This window comes from Meleagris gallopavo, chromosome 2 (genome assembly GCF_000146605.3).
Source record: "Meleagris gallopavo isolate NT-WF06-2002-E0010 breed Aviagen turkey brand Nicholas breeding stock chromosome 2, Turkey_5.1, whole genome shotgun sequence".
In the NCBI taxonomy this organism is placed as follows: Eukaryota; Metazoa; Chordata; class Aves; order Galliformes; family Phasianidae; genus Meleagris; species Meleagris gallopavo.
Genome location: NC_015012.2, coordinates 4,053,828 through 4,071,980, shown reverse-complemented (window position 1 = coordinate 4,071,980; position 18,153 = coordinate 4,053,828). Strand labels below are relative to the sequence as shown.

The window sequence follows — 18,153 nt, the reverse complement described above, 5'->3', positions numbered from 1 at the left end:
GCCCCGATGCAGCCCCAGCGGCAGCCCCAGCGAGAAGCTGCAGACGACGGTCAGGTTTGCAGCCTCTCACAAAGGCAGGGCTCGAGGCAAACCCACGTGGTCAGTGTATGGGACATAAAACTAGCCTTCTGCTTCATGCTCTTTACAGGGAGCGGGACTCCGTTCACTTTGTTTTGGCCGTCCTAAGCAGCCAGACAAGACTAGAGGAAGACACATATGAGTGTGGGCATAATACTCACCCACAGCCCTGTGCTGAGCGGCTGCTACATCAGCATCTTCAGGATGCAGGAGGCTGTACCACGACTGGCCAATCAGTTCCTCTCTGAGGTAGCCGAGGTGGTAGATGGCACTGAAGAGGACAAGAGGAGTGGAGTCCAGCCTGCATCCCACACCCAGCCTTTGTGAAGGGAGATGATCCTGGCTGTCCTGGACAGCTGGCTGGCACCCTCACCTCTCTGTGACATCCATAAACCTCATGTCTAGGGCATGTGTGCTCTGAAACAGGTTGTCCCGAGAACCAGTGTCATGGTCTGCATCCAGCTGTGCAACCGGGGTGCAGAGGGCCAGGAAGGCTGTGGTGGAGGGGGAGGCCGGCCAACGTGGGACCACAAAGCGCCCACGTACTGCCACAGCCTGATTTCCCCCGTGCTGCAGCCGGAAGGCCTTGGATGTGCGCATCTCACTGACAAAGGAGATTTCTGCAGAGAGTGGATTAGGGACTCCTCAGCGCCCTCACTGGCAACTTGCTGGGTCTGACCTCAGCCACAGAGAGCCAGAGCAGGGCAGCACCTATGAGATCCCAGCCTGGAGACCTCAATGAGCACACTGCACTCCTGTTCTCTCTAGCCTTACCCCTGCCTGGCTGCTCCTGGGCAAGGAGAAGCTTCTTGTGTACATCCTCCCATGCTCGCCCATCCACAATGTCGAAGATGGTGTCCCCGTGGGCAAGAAGCTCCACCTGATAGAAGGAGCTATCATGGCAGGCCCCAGCAGGCTGTGTGCTGGCACACTGCAACCTTATAACCCTCCAACACCGTGCAAGAGCCTCTCATGAGGATAGTGTGCCATGCACAATGGGCACAGGGAAACAGTGACTGCAAATCCACATTGGCCAGCCCTTACCATGGAGAGACCCAGGATCTGAGACACGTTCTCAGAGATGTAGACCAGCTTGCCGCCTGCTGAGAGCACAAGCAGAAACCCCGGAAGCAAGGAGAGCAGCTCTGCAGCAAGGACCGGTCCTGAGGGAGGAGCTGAGGCTGCGGGGGGAGCAGAGTGTGAAACAGTGTTTTGAAAGGGGACTGAGCAGCGCCCCATGCAGAGCAGAGCTGCGCCCATGAAAGAGGAACAGTAGTGCCCATGGGTACCTGGAGGGAAGAGGTGAGCTCCCCGAAGCCGGAGGCACACCAGGGCCATGGTGTGGAGGTAGGAGAGCCGCTCCTTCTCCTGCGTGGAGATGGGCAGCAGGGAGCGCAGTGCTTGCAGCTCCACATTGATCTGGTCCCGACGTGCCTTGGAGGCACTCTTGGTTGATCTGCAAAGCCAACTGTTTGGGGAGTCCTGCCCAGGAAAAGGGACAGCGTTCCCCATCTCCTGCTATGGGAACACTGGGCCCTGGGGCGGTTTGGTGCCCCATGCAAGGTCTCTCAGGAATAGCAATCCTTTGGTGGATGCAGACAGAGCAGACAGTGTGGCTGCCTAGCAGGAGACACTGCTGGTGTTTGCAGCCCCGTGCTTTAGGAGCTAGCTGAGTGACATGACCTCCCCACCAAGCCCCACTAGGGCAGAAACCGCACCCAGTGCCAGATCATGAACTGCAACCCATTTGATCTGCAAGTTGCACCTGCCTTCATTCAAGCCTCCCAAAATCTCTCTGCCCCCTCCAAGATCCTTTGCCTCAGCGTCCCAGGCTGGCAGAAACCCCCTGCACCTGGCTGGGTCTCACCCTGGCCAGGAGCCGCTCGCAGCCTCCCCTTGCAGGTAAGGGGCGGAGGGGAGCTCACCTGAACGGCTTGGAGGCACCGTGCGCCTGCTCAGCCCTCCTGGGCAGGCAGCTCGTCTCTGCCTGCAGCGGCCTGTGGCAGTGGCTGCAGAAGATGGTCATGGTGCCGGCACTGGGATGCCTGGAGCCGGCAGTGCGCTTCTTGCTGCCTTTGCCTCTGGCTGCGTCTGAACCTGCTGACCCCGCTGCTCCTGGCCTCCTTTTGTAGCCTCCTGGGGCGCAGGGGCCAAGCCGGTGTGCGGAGGAGAGGTACCCCTCCTGACGCAACTCCAAACATCTTGGGGCTATTTTTAGAAGGCAGGCTGCTAAAAATAGCCCTCACAGCCGGCTGCAATCTGAGAGGGGAAGCAATAAAAGGAAGCTGGGGTCTTTAAAGCAAACTCGGTGGCTCAGGAGGGGGTGATGATGAAGGGTGCAGGGATCCCACTGGAGGGCATGTGTCCATCCGGCTCCTGGCCCACAGCTAGCAGCCCAGCACTAGCTCCTACCACGGGATGGAAGCTTGCAGCGTGTGCAGGGCCCCTTGGAGAGAGCGCTAAAAACTCCCTCCCCTCCCCAGCAAGACCCTTTTTTTCTCCCCACCAAATGTTTCCTCTAAGAGGAAGCTGGCACGGGGCACTGAGCCCCTCCAGCCTCTGCTCAGAGTCCCCAAGCTTGTTATTCTCCTTGGAGAAGCCATTCACAGAGACGAGCATTTTGGGGTACTTCTGTGCTCAGCATTGTGCTGACTGATGCACCAAGTCAGGGCGGTCTGTGCATGTTTCCTGGTGCCCAGCACCTCGCAGGGAGAGTAAGCTTGGTGCTTCAGTGCTGAGGAAGGGGATGCTGCAGCAAAAAGCTCCAGCATTTCATGGCACACAGCCATCACCATCTGTCAGCTGATTTCTGCATCCCAGTAAAAGCCCACAGTACTCTCCTACCTTTTCCTGCATTGTTAGCACAGTTTCACCCCTGCATCCACCCACCTTGAGGCAGCAAGGCCTGGGTAATGCTCACCAGCTCCCTCCCATTCACCCTTGCTGTCACTCTCCCAGGAGGCAGCTACGTTGTGGCTCAGGCCAACTCTTCCTGCTGGCCCCAGCTCCCACCAGGCATGGAGAGCTTGCAGCTGGCTGAGCCACTGCCCTCTCCTCCCATACCTCCCACCCAGCATAGCTGCCCCAATTTGGACACACAGAGCAGCAAAAAAGCTACTTCCACCTCAGTGTTTATAAAACGCCCACTGGTCACTCTGTTACAACCTGAGCCAGGCAGCAGAGTCCCCATGTTGGGTGCAGGGGCTCAGCTCCACCCTGGGCCTGCAAGCCAGTGCTCGGGGCAGCTCAGCACCAATGGGTGCAGGCACAAACGTCATCATGATTACGAGGCAGCACAGGAATAGTTCCAAGCCTGGGGCTGGTGGCAGGAGTCAATTCAGGCCCTTACTGGCAGGGCACCAGGCCAGTGCGGCTGCAGCTCTTCAGGCGAGGAGGGGGGTTCACCACTGTGCTGCTGGGGCACGCAGATTTCTTCCCCAGGGGCATGCTCTGCCTGCACACCCATGCTGCCCTGAATGTAACAAGGGCCCAAGGAGGCCTGGCTGGGGCAAGACAAACGGAGCTCACATAGGTTCCTTGCTTGAAAGGGCTAAAAATTCATGCAGGCAGTGGAGCAAGAGGTCAGTGTGTGGAGGGGTGAGTACAGGGTGGTAGAAGGCTGAGCCAGCATCAGCCCTGCGAGGAAACGATGGGGCGGCTGATGGTGCTGTTCGTTGTCATGGCCGAGAGCTCCCATCTGTAACACAACAGCAGGGCACAATTAGAAGCAGCATGAATGCAGCAACCAGGGCTGGAGCGCCCCATGGAGCACGCATGGGTGAGCTCCAATGCAAGGCCTACAGTACCTGATGTCGTGGGGAAGGCAGGACTGGTCCAGGCTGTACTGGATCACTGCTAGCTTACACAACGTCTTTAGGCTAGGGCCTGTGGATAGAGGGCGATTAGCCACAGCAGTCCTCATCTGGGCACTATGGGGGATCAGGGCATCAGGCAATCAACGCCACAGGAAACGGTGCTTCTCAACGAGGCACCTGGTGGCAAAAGGCACACACCGTGCAGGGAGCACTCACGTACTGAAGTCGAGGATGTAGAGATCTGAGTGATCCATCAGGTCGAATTCATCGCCCATGCCCTCCTCCGGAGATGGGCTGCAGAAGCCAAACAAAGCTCATCAAGCAGTGCCAAAACACTTGCATAGCAATTGCAGTTCTTTAGGCTCCCCAAGGGCTGTGCAAGTCCAGGACTGAACTCAGCCTGCCTGGAACCCTCCAAGGGGTTCTTAAGAGGACAACTCTGAGCAGGCTGGAGATGAGATGCTACAAGTGCTCCTGAATGCAAGTGTGCTGGCGCAGCTCTGTGCAACAAAACGAGCCTGTGGGCTGCTCTGCAGCAAACGGGCTGGCATCCCCTGGATGCAGAGTTCACAGCGATGCTGTATCATGTGAGTCTGCCCCAGAATGTGTTAGAAAACAAACAGATCAAGGTGCCTGGGCAGGCAAAGGCCAGCCCAAATGCAATGCAGTGCAGCAAGATACAGTCCATACCATGCCTTTTCAAAGACCTTGGGCCAGCTTCAATGCACAGCCAAGCAAAGGCACCCAATGGGAAGTATGAGGTCAGCCAGCTCACCTAGGACAATTCAGACACCACTCAGTGGCACAATGCACAGTCCAAAGAGTAGTGCTACCATTGAGGTAGGCAAGATCAAGCTAGACATCCAAGTGGGCTTTCGGTGAGGCTCTCTAGTTGTACTGCAAGACTACAGGGCATGGGAGCCACAACCTATTTCCAGGGATGCTCTGCTCTTGCTGTCCACCTCAATTCCAGCTTCCCAAGGTTGCACAGAACACCTGCAGACTGCAACGCAGTGTGCTGCTTGTGAGTCATGCCACGGACTCTCCTGCCTATAAGCTCTCAAGAGCACTGATGCTGCTGGGGACAGAGCAAGCATGCAGTGTACCAAACCACCCCAGCACTGCTGGAGTGTGGTAAGCCAAGCAGCTTTCTTTGAGTGCATTATGGAAGACGCTTTGTTGCAGTTTTCTACAGAAGAGTGAAGGTAGCAGCTCAGAATGAACAACTGAAGCAGCCACTGAGGTCTCCTCTTGGCTTGGCAGCAGCTCTTTTTTTCTGCAAAAGCCATATGCACTTGTTGCATTAGCACAAGTTCTCCACAAATTAGCAACCTGCAGCCAGGCAGACATCCTATTTTATTAGCTAGCATGTGTTCCACTGCCCCAGCCTGCAGCTGGACTACTTTTGGGCTCCCTGCAGTTCAGGCTGAAGCTGTGTGCCAAGCACAACAGCACAAGGTTTGAATCAGATTCTGCACAGCCGTGGCAGAGTTCATGGCTCCAGTTCTCACACAGGAAAGATCTGCTGCAATCATTTCAGCACGGCCATTGAGATGTATGAGAAAGGTAGAGACGGCAGCTAGGAGACACCTGCACAGCAGTGCAGGCACAGACATCTCTCAGTCTGACTGCAGAAATTACTGCTGGCTCCATCCACAGCTGCTTGGCTGTGTCAAAATGGGGCAGCAGTTTCAAGAGACTGCAGCTGAGCCGTGCTCCCATCTGATGTCATTCCTGGGGTACCAATGGGAAGCTGTGATTTCAGGTATGGCCAGGGAACAACAGGCAGCCTCAGTTGAGGTTCTCTGCCTTTGTGGTCTTGATGGAGCAGCCAAAGCCACTTGAGAGATGGGTCACCGCGTCCCCCAGCACAGACAGACCAGCCTGTACTGGAGCATTAGTGCTTTGCCCAAGCACCGATGGCTGTTTGGAGAACTTGCAAGAAAGGAAAGGTGTTATGAGTCATTCTTTGGCTTGCCACAAGGCAGTTCAGTACATTCTTATTGCTTAGCTGGGACCTCATGCAGTGATTCTCACTGCAGTGTTGCTGGCTGTCCACCTATAACCCACCAAGCTTCACGTCAGACAGGAGGTAAGGCAGCACCTGTGTCCCCACTCCTCAGCACCCCCACACAAATACGAGGCACAGCTTGCTGCTGGCAGAGAAGACCTGCTGCTGATAAGTCCCATCTGCCTGGATACAAGAACACCACAATCTAATCTCACATCCACGTCACAGGAAGACCTAGGGCATCCCTTATCTTCCAAAGAGAAGCCAGCAGGCAGCGCAGTGCGCTCATGGCTTTATCACCCAACTGCAAGCAGCTGGGGAAAGCCTGCAGTTCAAGACCAGGAGTGCTGCAGCTCCCAGTACACAGGGAACCAGCCAGAACCCAGCAGAACTGTTTACTCTCCCTCACCAAGCCAGGCTTTTCTAAGCCAGGTCAGGATAGAGCAGCCCCAAGGCAAACCTGGATCAGCACCCATACAGCTAAACTCCGACTTATGGTACTCCATCTCCTCTTCATTCTCCCTTTGTGAATGGTCTCTGTTTGTGAAGTGCTGGTGTTTGGGAGGGGACCAAGCCTGGGACACAGCTAGCAGCACTGAGCTTAGTGCCACATGGCTTCCCTGTCACTGAAATGGGATACAAACAACAGGATTGCTGCTGGCCTTAATGAAAAACCACAGATAGGCAACAGGATGGAGCTCTGGGCAGGACTGCAAAGCAAAAAGAAGCACACGGGTGATGCAGCAGCAAGCACCTGCAGAAGAACTCCTGAACAGCCTCTGGTGCAGTGAATCCTTGTCAGGGAGGGCAGGACACAAAGGGGTTTGCCTGGCCATGCCTGACACCGTTGCCTGGCTGATCCTGCAAGGCACCACTGAATCCCCCACATCCATATGCTCCCCTCCCCTTCCCCAGCAGGGGAGCACAGGTCAGCAGGCAGACCGCAGGGAGTTCTCCATTTACAACGACTTCCTGGAAAATTTCTTATCTTGCCAGCCGGCTCCAGAACACACCTGATAACCATTACAGGAAGCCAGCACAGCCCCCACCCCAGCCTGAAGGGCTGCCCCTCCATCCAGACAGGCTACATTCCTAGCCACCAGCAGTTTTTCCTACCCCAGCCTGGTATGGATGAACCTTGCAGGAAGAACAAGGCAAAAAGTTGGTCAGTGGAAAAGACAAGCTGCTGCCAGTCTGTCTGGCAGAGGTGGACTGGCCTCCGAAAAACTGGTGTCAAATTTACTGTGGTTTGCTAGTGTTCATTAGGACAGCTGAGTTTTAACACCCAAGTTCAGCTGCTGCACTATCTACCAAAGACTGCAGCACCTGAGAGCATCCAGAGCTGCTATCAAGCCTTCTGCTACACAGAGCAGCAGCTGGTATCTGTGGGGAGCCTGGATAAACTCAGCACCTCACCATGTACTGCAGGCTCCCCTCATACCCACACAGGCATACCACTGCCAAGCTCTTCTGCAGCTGAAGGCCCTTTCTTCATCAGATGTTGTTTACATCAGCCCATCAACTGCCCTGTCTTGTCCTCTGCCCCCAGCTTCTCCCCAAAAAGCCACTACCAGTGTCCCAGAGAAAGTCTCAAATCTTTCCAAATCATTTGGAGGGCTGAAAGCATTTCAGATGTTTGTGCAAGGTAAATGCTGGCAAACAGGCCTGTGCTCCAGAGCTGCAATCTGTCATTTCAGACAGCGCAGAGCATGTCCTGGTGATGGGCTACTTCCTTCCTTTTAGCAGCTGCTAAGGCTGTTGGCCACATCCAGCTGCCCTCCATCCTGACAGTACCAACTCCAGTGTTTGACAGCTAAATCCTTAACACTGGGTCCCTTCTCCGAATGGAAATTTTGCTAAGGAACACTGATACACAGAAGGGAATACCACTTTGTGTGAATGGCTCAAACAGCTCCTGGCTGAGCTGACATGTCTCTGCAGCTCAGCAGACACCAGTCCTGCCAATGAAGGAAAAATTCTGGAGGGAGAAGCAGGGCAGCATGTAATGGAGAATAAATCAGTCTGAAGTCTGCTTCAGCACAGCAGACCAGGCTACCTGTCTTGCTTGGAGAATAAGACTTGTCATCAGGTGCTTTACAAGTTAACACCACAACTTCAGTTTCCCCTTTGCTTTTTCCAGAGGAGCTATGACGTGTGTAATTTGTCACACTTGAAGTTAGATGGACAGTTGCCATGCGGCTACAAAGCGAAGCTGACTACAGCACGGAAGGAAACTGTGCTGAAGGGAATGGCAAACCTTTCCCCAAAGCCACACCGTTGGCTCCCTACAACTCACCTGGTGCCTCCAAAGAGGATGATTTTGTCCCCTACTCTGCAGCAGCACTGCCGGCGTCGAGGACATGGGCCTTTCCCCTTGGGCTCAATCTTCCTCCATGAAAGGGAAACTAAGCGAAGGGACAGGGATGAGAGAATGCACCAGCTTGTCACAAAGCCCTGACCAAGACGTAGGTATAAGCAGGTTATGGAATTAAACAAACCACAGAAGAAATAAATAAAAAAAAACAGAGGCCCCACAGATACCAATCAGCCAACATGCACCCTCCCGTCCACCTCTTCTTTGCTGGAGGCAGAACAGTGCACTCCCATCGGGTTGTTGATGGAGGGTTGCTTTGACGCCAGGCACGGCCCTCAGAGCTCTGGACAGGAGTTGCAGGTTCTCCCTGCAGCCACTGTGACAAAACCAGGCCTTTCTGCTACAAAGCTCGAGCCCAGGGGCCGCGGAAAGCAGCAGGTTTAACACCGCAGGGAGCTGCGCAGGCAGAAGTGCAGGAGCGGTCAGCTCTCCTTCGTCAGCGAGGGCCCGATCTGGAGTGGAAGCCCAGGGACCAGCTCCATCTGTTGGCAGCCACGGAGAACGCAGAGCATCCTCGAGCTGGGGCAGGCTGGCTGCGGCAGAAGGGAGACTGAACCAGGCAGAGAGGACAGCAGCCTCTGCCCCTGCTGCTCTCTATGGCAACGATGCTGGGGCTGATTAATCACAAACGTAAAGCACCAAAACTTTCAGCAGCTCTCACACTAGATCACAGGTCAGCTGGGGAACAGCAAGCTGGCTGCTCCCCCATAACCACAATTCTTATAAGGCTTCGCTCTGCAAAGTGATTAGCAATCGAATCACATCTCATGGATTGTTGACTCCAAAACATCTTACAGCTGACTGATAGTTGGGTACCAGATCAAGAACCACCAAGCTGACACGGTACCAACAGAGCATGCTGTGGTGATGCTGCAGTTAAGCTGAGTGGCTTCCCCAGTTAATGTCTGGGCTCCACTAACCCCATACTTTCTTTTCTGCCATCAGTTCTGTGTGTTAAGGAACAAACCAAAGTTTTTTCCAAGCGCCTTCCAAATAAGCACCTTTCAGCAACATTTCCTTTTTCTAATGGGAGCTGGAGAGTTTGAGGAGGAACAGGGGCTCTGAGCACAGCAAGTTTCTGTCTATGTTGTCATGGCAGCCATTTCCCTCACGCAAGCCCTTGGAGTGTACGTTCATCTGAGCACTCACACACGAGAGCCTCGAGCACCATCACTGCAACAAGTTAGAAGCGTAAATACCTGGATTGAATTTCCAGAGATCGTGGAAGTGTCTGTTCAGGCGTGCGTTGTAGCCACCAAATACATAGAGCTCCCCATTGTAGCTGACTGTGGGGAGTAAAAACAGACATCAGCATGCCACCCAGGTCCCAACACCAAACACAAAGCAAAGCAATGCTCGCTGCCCATTTTAGCTTATATCACTTTCACACACAAGGCTGCACACAAGGCTTTGCTACGGGCTGCAGCTCTCCACAGAAACCAGGCTCTGAGCACCCCTCACTGTCCCACACTTCCACCCAGCGGAGTAGACACCCTCGTGCTATGGGTGGGAACTCCTTTCCACGTTCTCCTCTCCCAGCAGCCCCACACTCACATGCTGAATGGCTCCGGCGGCCTTCAGGAAGCACTGGAGTGGGAGGGGAGTCCAGCCAGGAGTTTGTTTCTGTATCAAACACTTTTATGCGGTTACAGTAGATCTCGTTGTTGGAGTGAAATGGTCCAAAACGATCAGCCCTGCCCCCAAATACATACATCTTTGTTCCAATGATGGTAGCTGAATGGAAGTCTCTCCAGCGAGCTGGTGTACCCTGCAGGGACAGTTTAAAACAGCAAGAGAGACAGTGCAAGTTACCCACGGAGGTGACACCTCTTGATAGGCAAATTGTCGTGGCTGCCTTCTCGTGGAGAACTTCTGCAGATCCCAGCCACACCAAACAGGAGCTGGGAGACAAGCATGTGCATCTACCCCAGAGAACAGCACAACCAAGACTTTCTCCACAAACCAGAATAAAAACCAACACTGACCTTGGCAGAGATTAAGGTCCACATCATGTTTGTGGTGTCCAATTTATGGATGTCGTTTGAAAAGCAGTCAGCCTGGAAGACAGCAGCGCAGCCTGGTTACCAAAGCACTGAGAAGCCTGGTGACACCAGACCAAGGCAGCTATCCTAGAGACTCACATCACTCCTTTGGACCCAGCACTTCCTAGCAGATGCGGTGCTTGCTCCAAAACATCCAAGCAAGCAGCACTTAACAAGAAGGAGGTAAAGCTCACCCCTCCTTAAAGCTGTTCCTTCTCTCCTGCAACCTTCCCATTTATTCAGAGCTTGGCTCCTACCACCAAGACCTGCACACAGCAGAATTTTACCTCCACTCCGTGCCGCAACAGAAGAAGGTGGAGAAACTGCCTCTGCTAAGGCCATGCAATGAGAGGTAGGAGCTAGGATTACTTTAAGGAAACTCAACACCCAAGAGTAAATACAGGTGAGGATCCCACAGAACTAATCTGCAGCTTGCAGCTGAGTAGAGCTTGCACTCACACAAATAGAACAGACTTCTGCTCCTCCAGACAAGGGAGATGGCAGCAAAACCAAGAAGGCAGGCTTGTTTGGCCTTGGTTAAAAACAACCCACGTTTGTAGAGCTGCAATCAAGATCATGGGCTTAACGTGCTAGAGAACTCGGAAAGCCGGGAGAATAACCAAGGCACTGCCATAACAGCCCCAGCTTTCATCCAAACAACGTGGTACAACTTTCCTTGAGTCTGGTGATAGTCTGAAGTGATATTTACTCTTGTAAGTTGAGAGCATAAGGATTTACTTAAAGGGGTGTTAAGCCCACTGGCAGTGCAGGATGATCTCTGTCCTTCTTACAGGAAGGACAGGTGCTTGCTGGAGAGGCTCAGCAAGGCATGAGAAGAGGTACAGAGTACAGGGAGCACGCACCACATGGGGACAAAACTTCATAACAGCACTACAGACGTTGGAAGCAGTGCATTTCTTGGGTGTTCCTTAGCTAAATTAAAATATATTTGTTATAATTGCTATATATTTATCTAAATTTGTTGGAGAAATGCGCCATAAAATATAACATATTTTAACTCTGTATGCTTTGGGAAAGCAAACAAAAAATCTGCCCCTTTCACAGACCTACCAACCACCTCCTCTGAAAAATTATGGCGCTGATTATCCAGGTTAGGCTCATAACTTTGTCGAGTTATAAAATGAAGGCAACTGTGAATATAAATATGCCCACATCCCCTGCCTCTGCTAATGTCCTGGGTAGGAATACCCTCTTTCCCAGGGGATTGCCAAATAAGTGTTTGAGATTACTCACCAGCTGTTCATAGCCTCCAAAGATAAACATGCTCTTTGCCAGGACACAAGCTGAGTGCCCGTCTCTTGCTCCTGGGACCATTCCAGACACCTTTGGCGTGAACCACTTGTGCGTGTCTGAAATAAAACAGGAGGCAATGCTAAGAAAGTACAGTAGATGTCGGGATGGGAGAGCTCTTCGCAGCCATTCCCCTCATTTCTAGGCAGAAATCCTTATTTCACCCACAGCACCTGCTTCTTCAGCAAGCTTCTCCAAGTGAGGCTGCCTACCTGAGCTTCCCCAGAGGGCACAGCAACAGAGGTCCTCAGCTCTGGGGCACAGCCAATGTCCAGCCTGACAAACAGCTCAAGTTCTACATGTGATTAGTACAGCACTGCTTGAGCAATGTTATTTGTATTGACTCACAAGTAGGCTTTGCAAGAGGTGCAAGAGACTGGAAGCTGGCAAGGACTGTAGCAACTCTCAAGAAAGGCAAGAAATAAGACCTTGGTAATTACAGGGCTGTCAACATCACTTCAGTGCCGGTAAAACTATGGAGATTATGCTGAAAGTTATTGGAAAACACCTAAAGGACAATGTGGTCATTGGCTCACAGCCAACATGGGTTCACAAGGGGAACGTTCTGTTTAACAAATTTGATCTCCTTTCATGGCAAGGTTATCCACTGAGTTGACCAAAGGAAGCCTTTTGATGTAATGTCCAGCATAGAGCTAGACAAAAACATAATGCAGTGGGTGAGCAATTGGCTGGCAGATCAGATCAAAGGGTTATAGTAAACAGGGTTGCATCAGGCTGCATCCAGCCACTAGCAGGGTTGCTCAGGGCTTCATTTTAGGGCCGGATCTCTTTAACATCTTCATAAATTATTTGAATGTAGGACTAGAATGTGTTTTGAGCAAGTTTGCTGATGATGCTATTGACTCTGCTGAGGGCAGAGAGGCCTCACAGAGATCTAGATGCATTAGAGAGCTGGGCAATCACCAACCACATGACAAGAGATGGATTCTGCACCTGGGAAGGGGCAACCCTGGCTGTACAAACAGGCTGGGGGTGAGACACTGGGAGCCGAAAGGGATCTGGGAGTCTTGGTTGGCAGCAAGTTGAACATGAGCCAGCAGTGTGCCCAGGCAGCCAGGAGGGCCAGCCTCAAATCCCTCTCAAATAGTTCATCTCCCTGTACTCGTATCTAGGACTGCCCCGACCCAAGGGCAACACCTTGCACTTGGTCTTATCGAACCTCATTAAGTTCTCATGGGCCCACTTTTCAAAGCCTGTTCATGTCCCTCTGGATGGCATCCCTTCCTTCTGTTGTACTGAGTGCATCACTCTGCTAAGTGTTACCAGGAAGCTTGCTGAGGGTACATTCAATCCCACAGTCTCAGTCATTGATAAAAATGTTGAAGAGAATCAATACCAAGACAGATCCCTGGGGGTCACTGTTTGTGATTGGCCTCCACCTACATGTAGAGCCATTGACCACAACCCTATGGCTACAACCATCCAGCCAATTCTTTATGCACTGAAGAGTCCAGCCTTCAAATCCACCTCTCTCTAATTTAGAGATAAGGATATGGGGCCAGACCATGTCAAAGTGGATGATATCAGTTGCCCTTCCTTAGTCTATCAATGCTGTTACTCCACCATAGAAGGCCAGAGTCCCCGTTTCGCATGGCCCAAAGCAGAGCTGATGGGAGGCCTGATGGCAGCTGCAGCTCTCCCAGGGAGCAGAGCTCTGCTGTCTGTACAGCGACAGGGCTGAGGGAACGGCACGGAGCTGTGTCAGGGGAGGGCAGGTGGGGGTGAGGGAAAGGCTGTGCCCCAGAGGTGGTGGGCATGGCACAGGCTGCCCAGGGCAGTGGGCACGGCCCCGATGCCGGAGCTCAGGGAGCTTGGGGGTCTGATTTTCAGGTGGTGCTGCATGGAGCCAGGAGTTGGATTCAGTGTTCTTTATGGATCTCTTGCAACTCACGATATTCTATGATTCTACAGTTTATCAACTTTGCCTTTACAGTTTCAACTACAGTGAAGAAATCACTCTAAATGGCCCAAGTGACCTCACAGCTTGGAGATGCTAACTAATTAATTGAAGAGAGCTAGCGCTCAAAAACACAGCCAGAAGTGACTGAACCACAAGCTTATCATGTCAACAGAGCTGCAGTGCACATCTTCACCTCTGCAGCTCTCCCTCTCTTATCTGCTCCTCGTCACATCTGCACCCCCTCTCCAAGGGGGGATTTCCCCACCCTCCACCCTTCACAGTCCCCTTACCACCGCTCCCCATACACCTACACAAGCTGGATTCAGCCCTCAGCCCACACGTCCCAAGAACCGAGTTAAAGGAGGACTTGAAATCCAGCCAGAGCCGTTCTCCATGCAGGGCAACGTGGAGCCGTGCCAGCAACTCCCTGCCAAGCACAAACAGGCACCTGTCCCATGAGCCCACAGAGAGGCACAGATAAGCCTCGAGGCAGAAGGAGATGTCCCCCTGAAATACTGCAAGCTGCCAAGAGCCGTACTTATTTCAGAAAGTGGTAAAGCTGGAGCCAAAGCAACATTCTTCGTGAGGATAACTCCTCTGAACTTGGCCCATGACCACAGCAGTCCACCTAGGCTCTAGCTGGAACCACACAGAGGGGTATGCAAGGTCAACAAAATCCTGGGCAGGCAGCTAGCAAGAAAGCTGCAACAGCTATTGAGTTCCCATCCTTCACAGGGCTGCTTCCAAGCCCAAGTCACATGGCAGCAGCAAGAGCTTGCCCAGGCATAATGCGTCAAATTAGATGGAAGAGACCTTGCCTCACGGTCAGCTCAGTGCCTCCATCTCCAAACGACAAAACTGCACTCAGCCAGGACTTATCCAGCCTGATGCAATGGATACAATAGAGCTCACACCACAGTCGGAGGAGTGCCAGCCACACTTTCCAGGATTGGCAGGGGACAGGCACTGTGTGTACAGACAGCTGCGCAGGGTTTGGACTAGGACTTAGGGCTGGCCTTTTCAGTTAATTTGCACTTAATGCTAAAGTGCTGGAATTGGCAGGGACACCAGGCAGCTCCCACTGCAAGGCTTCTGCGTAGAAGGCAATCTGCTGTGGCTTCCTGGCTGCACGTACCACGAGAAGGGGGAAAACCCTGTGCCCAGAGAGCAGCTCCAGGCTTCGAGACTTCTGGCAACAAAGGGAACTCATGACCAAGCAGCAAGCACTTGTCACTAGTATTTAAATGAACTTGCCCCAGAATCCAGATGTACCCCCCTCCTTCCCTGACACTCCTGTCCACCCAGTCTCTGAAACACCTGTGAGGAACAAGAGCATAATGAAGAAAACAATTTGAAATCCCAAGGACTTTATCCTTCGGATTTATCTAATCTGGCTCAAGCCTGCCCTTATTTCTCCATTCTGTCCTCAGCCACGTCAGCACTTGATTCCTCACTCTGCTTCACGCTTTCAGAAAGAACCAGTTCCCTGGAAAGCAACAACAATCCTCGAGACAGCTAAGGAGTACATCAGAAAGAGCTCTTCAGTTATAGCTACTATCACTGAGAGCGTACAAAGCTGACAAAAAAAAATTGAAAATCATTTGTCTGTCAGAGAACTTCATTAATTTCTATTCCAAGGCTTTCACAGAGAGTCAGGTGTGCAGATGCACTTGCCACCCTGCTGAATCATCCAGCAGCACCAATTCCTCATCTGCCCTGTTTGCTCTACACTGCCACTTTGTAGGGACCGGAGGCAGGAGAACAAGCTGGGCAGCAGCACAGTGGGGCAGAGAAAAGGTCTCACCACGGGCAGCTGTGATGAGGATGAGTAAGGAGGTGGAACTTACTGACATCAAAGGCATAGAGCACGTTGCAGGCACCCTCCGTGTCGTTGCGGCCTCCCCATATGTAGACAATGTCGTCGATGAGCACTGCTGAGTGCCCATATCTCATGTAGGGCACCTCTCTCACTTGATCACGGCTGTTTGTCCACACTGGAGGCAGCTTGATCCAGCGCAGGGACACTGGAAGTACAAGTTAGAGCCTGCGTTAAGCCCACTGTGCAGGCTCACCCGTCAACCCATCGTGGGCAAGCGAGCATTCATGAAAGCAGAAAGCCCGACGGCTCTGTTTTCCCCCTGCACAATAAGATGCAGAAGCAGTCTAGCAAGCAAGACAGAGCTGTGCCCGACCCTGAATAGTAGGTGGCTAAGAAATATGGAAGCACTGCTTTCCACAGGTCCACTGTTCAGGCAAGACTGCAGGAAGCACAGAGGACTGGAGGAATCTGGACAGAAATAGCTATGGTTCTGCATTACCACATCAAAGAAATTTCTGCTCTTGCTCATACTGAACCAGGAGGGAAGGTACAGCACACAAGCAGACACCCCCCCAACACACAAAACCACCACATACACCCTCCCAAAACAGGAAAGAAAAGAAGGGGGAAGGTGATAACGAATGCGGACACTACTTCAGGCTAGTGATGTTTTTGAAGAAGATGCTCAAAGCAGAAGGAATGGGCAGCACAGGAATAATTCACTGCAGGGCAAGGTGAGAAGGCATCATTTGGACTTTGGAAGCACAGTCTAAGAAAAACAACACAGTAGCTTTGTAGAAACAACAGTAATTGTTATTAAAATAATAAGAACAAGACAAAAAAAGTAAAACCAAACTTTGGAGCAGACAGCCGTGTCTCCCTTATCCCCATCCACACCTCAGCTCTCCCTGCTGATCTTGAGGTACAAACAGGAGTGTCTTGTGATTACAGGCTCTCCTTCCTGAAGCCTGCATGTCACATTCAGTAGTAGGCAGGGCAACCAACATGCATTACAGGGCGTAATGACAGTGCAGGAGTCACAGCAAGCATTACGTGGCCATCCTTACCAAAGGAAAGGATCAGGCACCTCGAGAGACGAGTGTCCACCTCTGAGGCAGGAAGGGCAGGGGGGGAAGTACAGCCAAACTCTAGCCAAACAGGATGTTCCCTACCTAAAACATGGTCTTCCTCTTCATATCATTGAGAGAGATCACTCAAAACCCAGTACTTTGGCTTTGGCACTTAATCCCAACAGCACTAACTCAGCAAGGGCTTGGGAAGCCAGCAGCACCTCCCAGGCAGTGGCCACAGCACCATGACTCTTTAATACCTGGGAGTGGTAAACAGGAAAGGCAATACGAGAGCATTCCTTTGGGCAGGGTAAGAATGTGCTCCCCACAAGAGCTCTGATGCCATTTTCAACTATCCTGACTGCGAGAGCCCAGTCTCTCTGGCCAGAGATGAATGTCTTCAGTCAGGAGTTCCTGAGCTACGTTCCCTTCCACACCATGAGCAGTTCACCTCAACAACCCCACAGAACCATTTTATCCACCACTGCACATGCCGCTGCCTTCCCCAAAGCCAGATTTAGAGCAGTGCATTCTTTGTACCTTGCAGCAAACTAGTCTGCATATTAGGAGAGGTTGCAGACTGGGCAGCATGCAGAGCAACCAGCCCTTGGTTGTCAGCTGGGCTCATCCAAGCACCTGTGCAATTTTTCAGCCTAATTATAGGGGAGCACTTTGTGGACCAGCTCAGTCTCTCCAGTTCAAAGAGCACTGAATCAAGGAATGCAGCCTCTCCCAGCACTGCCACGGTTCGAATCAGCCCTCAGATACGTACTGGGTCCTCTGCAAGACGGACCCTGGCTGCTTTGCTTAGCACGGTGCAAACCTGTGTGATACCAACCAGCTGGCTGCTGCCTGAATGGAAAACCTCCACCGAGCCGCAGTCAGCACAGAACAGAGCGGAATGCATTAAACAACAGCGCGCAAGAGAACCGATAACTGAGCACACCGCCCCTTTACACCCCACGTTTACCTGCATTAAAAACGTGGACGTCGATCTGCCGCAGCGTCTCATAGTCCTCTCCAGAGCAATACCCACCGAAGGAGTACACCTTGTGTCCCACAGCCACGGCCGCGTGGTTCACCCTGCGCGGCCCGCCTTCCAGGTGCACAGCCCACCGTAACATCCCTCCTGTGAGCCCGGCGCTCCTCAGGGCTCCCAGCACCACAGCCTCATGCTTCTCAGGCCGTCGGCATGCCGGGCAGACGTCACCTGGCTCTGTAACGAAGGCATCATGCTAAAATAACACCGTCTATCTCCCGGGTCTCCCCGCTTTCCTTGAATGCCAGCTATGAAGGTCACATTGCTGCGCCCTCACTCATCTGCGCACTCACTTCATCCAGCTGAAGATGGTCTTGCTCTCTCCTTGGAAAGGAGATGCAGCGCGGGTACCGTAACTCGAGCAAAGCGAGGAGAGCAAGCAGAGATGCCCTCGCACACAGAAAGCTCGGGGCGGCTGTGCAGGCAGCACAAGCCAAGAGGTTGAGGTTGTTGTGAAGGCAGCGAGCGCTGTGTGCCAGCCATGCCCCAGTGATGTACACACGATGTACGTGCCAGAACAATTTGTCTGCATGAACGAATGCACACAGCCAGAGCCAACTACGAAGGTGAAAAAGAACAGAGCTGGGGGAAGAGTGTGGTCTTTGGAACAGTTATGAGAAATGCCAGAGGAGGGAAAAAAAGACAAAAAAAAAAAAAGAAACACACCACAAGG

At 52.6% G+C, this 18,153-nt stretch overlaps 2 protein-coding genes across 3 annotated transcripts in view; both read right to left on the bottom strand.

Moving 5' to 3' along the window:
- Nucleotides 1-6: 6 nt before the first annotated feature.
- LOC104909493 (neuronal PAS domain-containing protein 4-like) lies at nucleotides 7-2,104 on the bottom strand. The gene is made up of 6 exons (XM_010706412.3): nucleotides 2,004-2,104; nucleotides 1,368-1,534; nucleotides 1,123-1,259; nucleotides 853-958; nucleotides 452-698; nucleotides 7-349 (listed from the first exon to the last, which is right to left on the bottom strand). The coding sequence occupies exons 1-6, from the start codon at nucleotides 2,102-2,104 to the stop codon at nucleotides 121-123; spliced, it is 987 nt and encodes a 328-aa protein (XP_010704714.1). The 3' UTR covers nucleotides 7-120.
- Nucleotides 2,105-3,193: 1,089 nt separating this feature from the next.
- The window catches only part of KLHDC3 (kelch domain containing 3), a 17,978-nt gene continuing 3,018 nt past the window's right edge, over nucleotides 3,194-18,153 (bottom strand). Inside the window, exons 1-11 of one of the 2 annotated variants that reach the window (XM_031552291.1) lie at nucleotides 17,774-17,885; nucleotides 17,412-17,657; nucleotides 15,400-15,576; nucleotides 11,575-11,690; nucleotides 10,264-10,335; nucleotides 9,833-10,046; nucleotides 9,478-9,564; nucleotides 8,201-8,309; nucleotides 4,114-4,187; nucleotides 3,885-3,963; nucleotides 3,194-3,775 (exon numbers count right to left, since the gene is read on the bottom strand). In XM_031552291.1, coding sequence (XP_031408151.1) covers nucleotides 3,709-3,775; nucleotides 3,885-3,963; nucleotides 4,114-4,187; nucleotides 8,201-8,309; nucleotides 9,478-9,564; nucleotides 9,833-10,046; nucleotides 10,264-10,335; nucleotides 11,575-11,690; nucleotides 15,400-15,576; nucleotides 17,412-17,565 — 1,149 coding nt within the window. In that variant the 5' untranslated portion in view covers nucleotides 17,566-17,657; nucleotides 17,774-17,885 and the 3' untranslated portion in view covers nucleotides 3,194-3,708. Of the gene's footprint in view, nucleotides 3,776-3,884; nucleotides 3,964-4,113; nucleotides 4,188-8,200; nucleotides 8,310-9,477; nucleotides 9,565-9,832; nucleotides 10,047-10,263; nucleotides 10,336-11,574; nucleotides 11,691-15,399; nucleotides 15,577-17,411; nucleotides 17,658-17,773; nucleotides 17,886-18,153 lie in introns of those variants that run through there. The other variant, XM_031552290.1, reaches the window with a different exon arrangement.

Bases quoted from the DNA above. Each gene is read 5' to 3' on its own strand.
- LOC104909493 (XM_010706412.3), bottom strand. From the start codon at position 2,104: ATGACCATCTTCTGCAGCCACTGCCACAGGCCGCTGCAGGCAGAGACG. The intron at 1,260-1,367 runs GTACCCATGGGC...CTCCCCCCGCAG, and splicing joins AGCTCACCTCTTCCCTCCAG to CCTCAGCTCCTCCCTCAGGA. The intron at 959-1,122 runs GTAAGGGCTGGC...TCCTTCTATCAG, and splicing joins AGATCCTGGGTCTCTCCATG to GTGGAGCTTCTTGCCCACGG.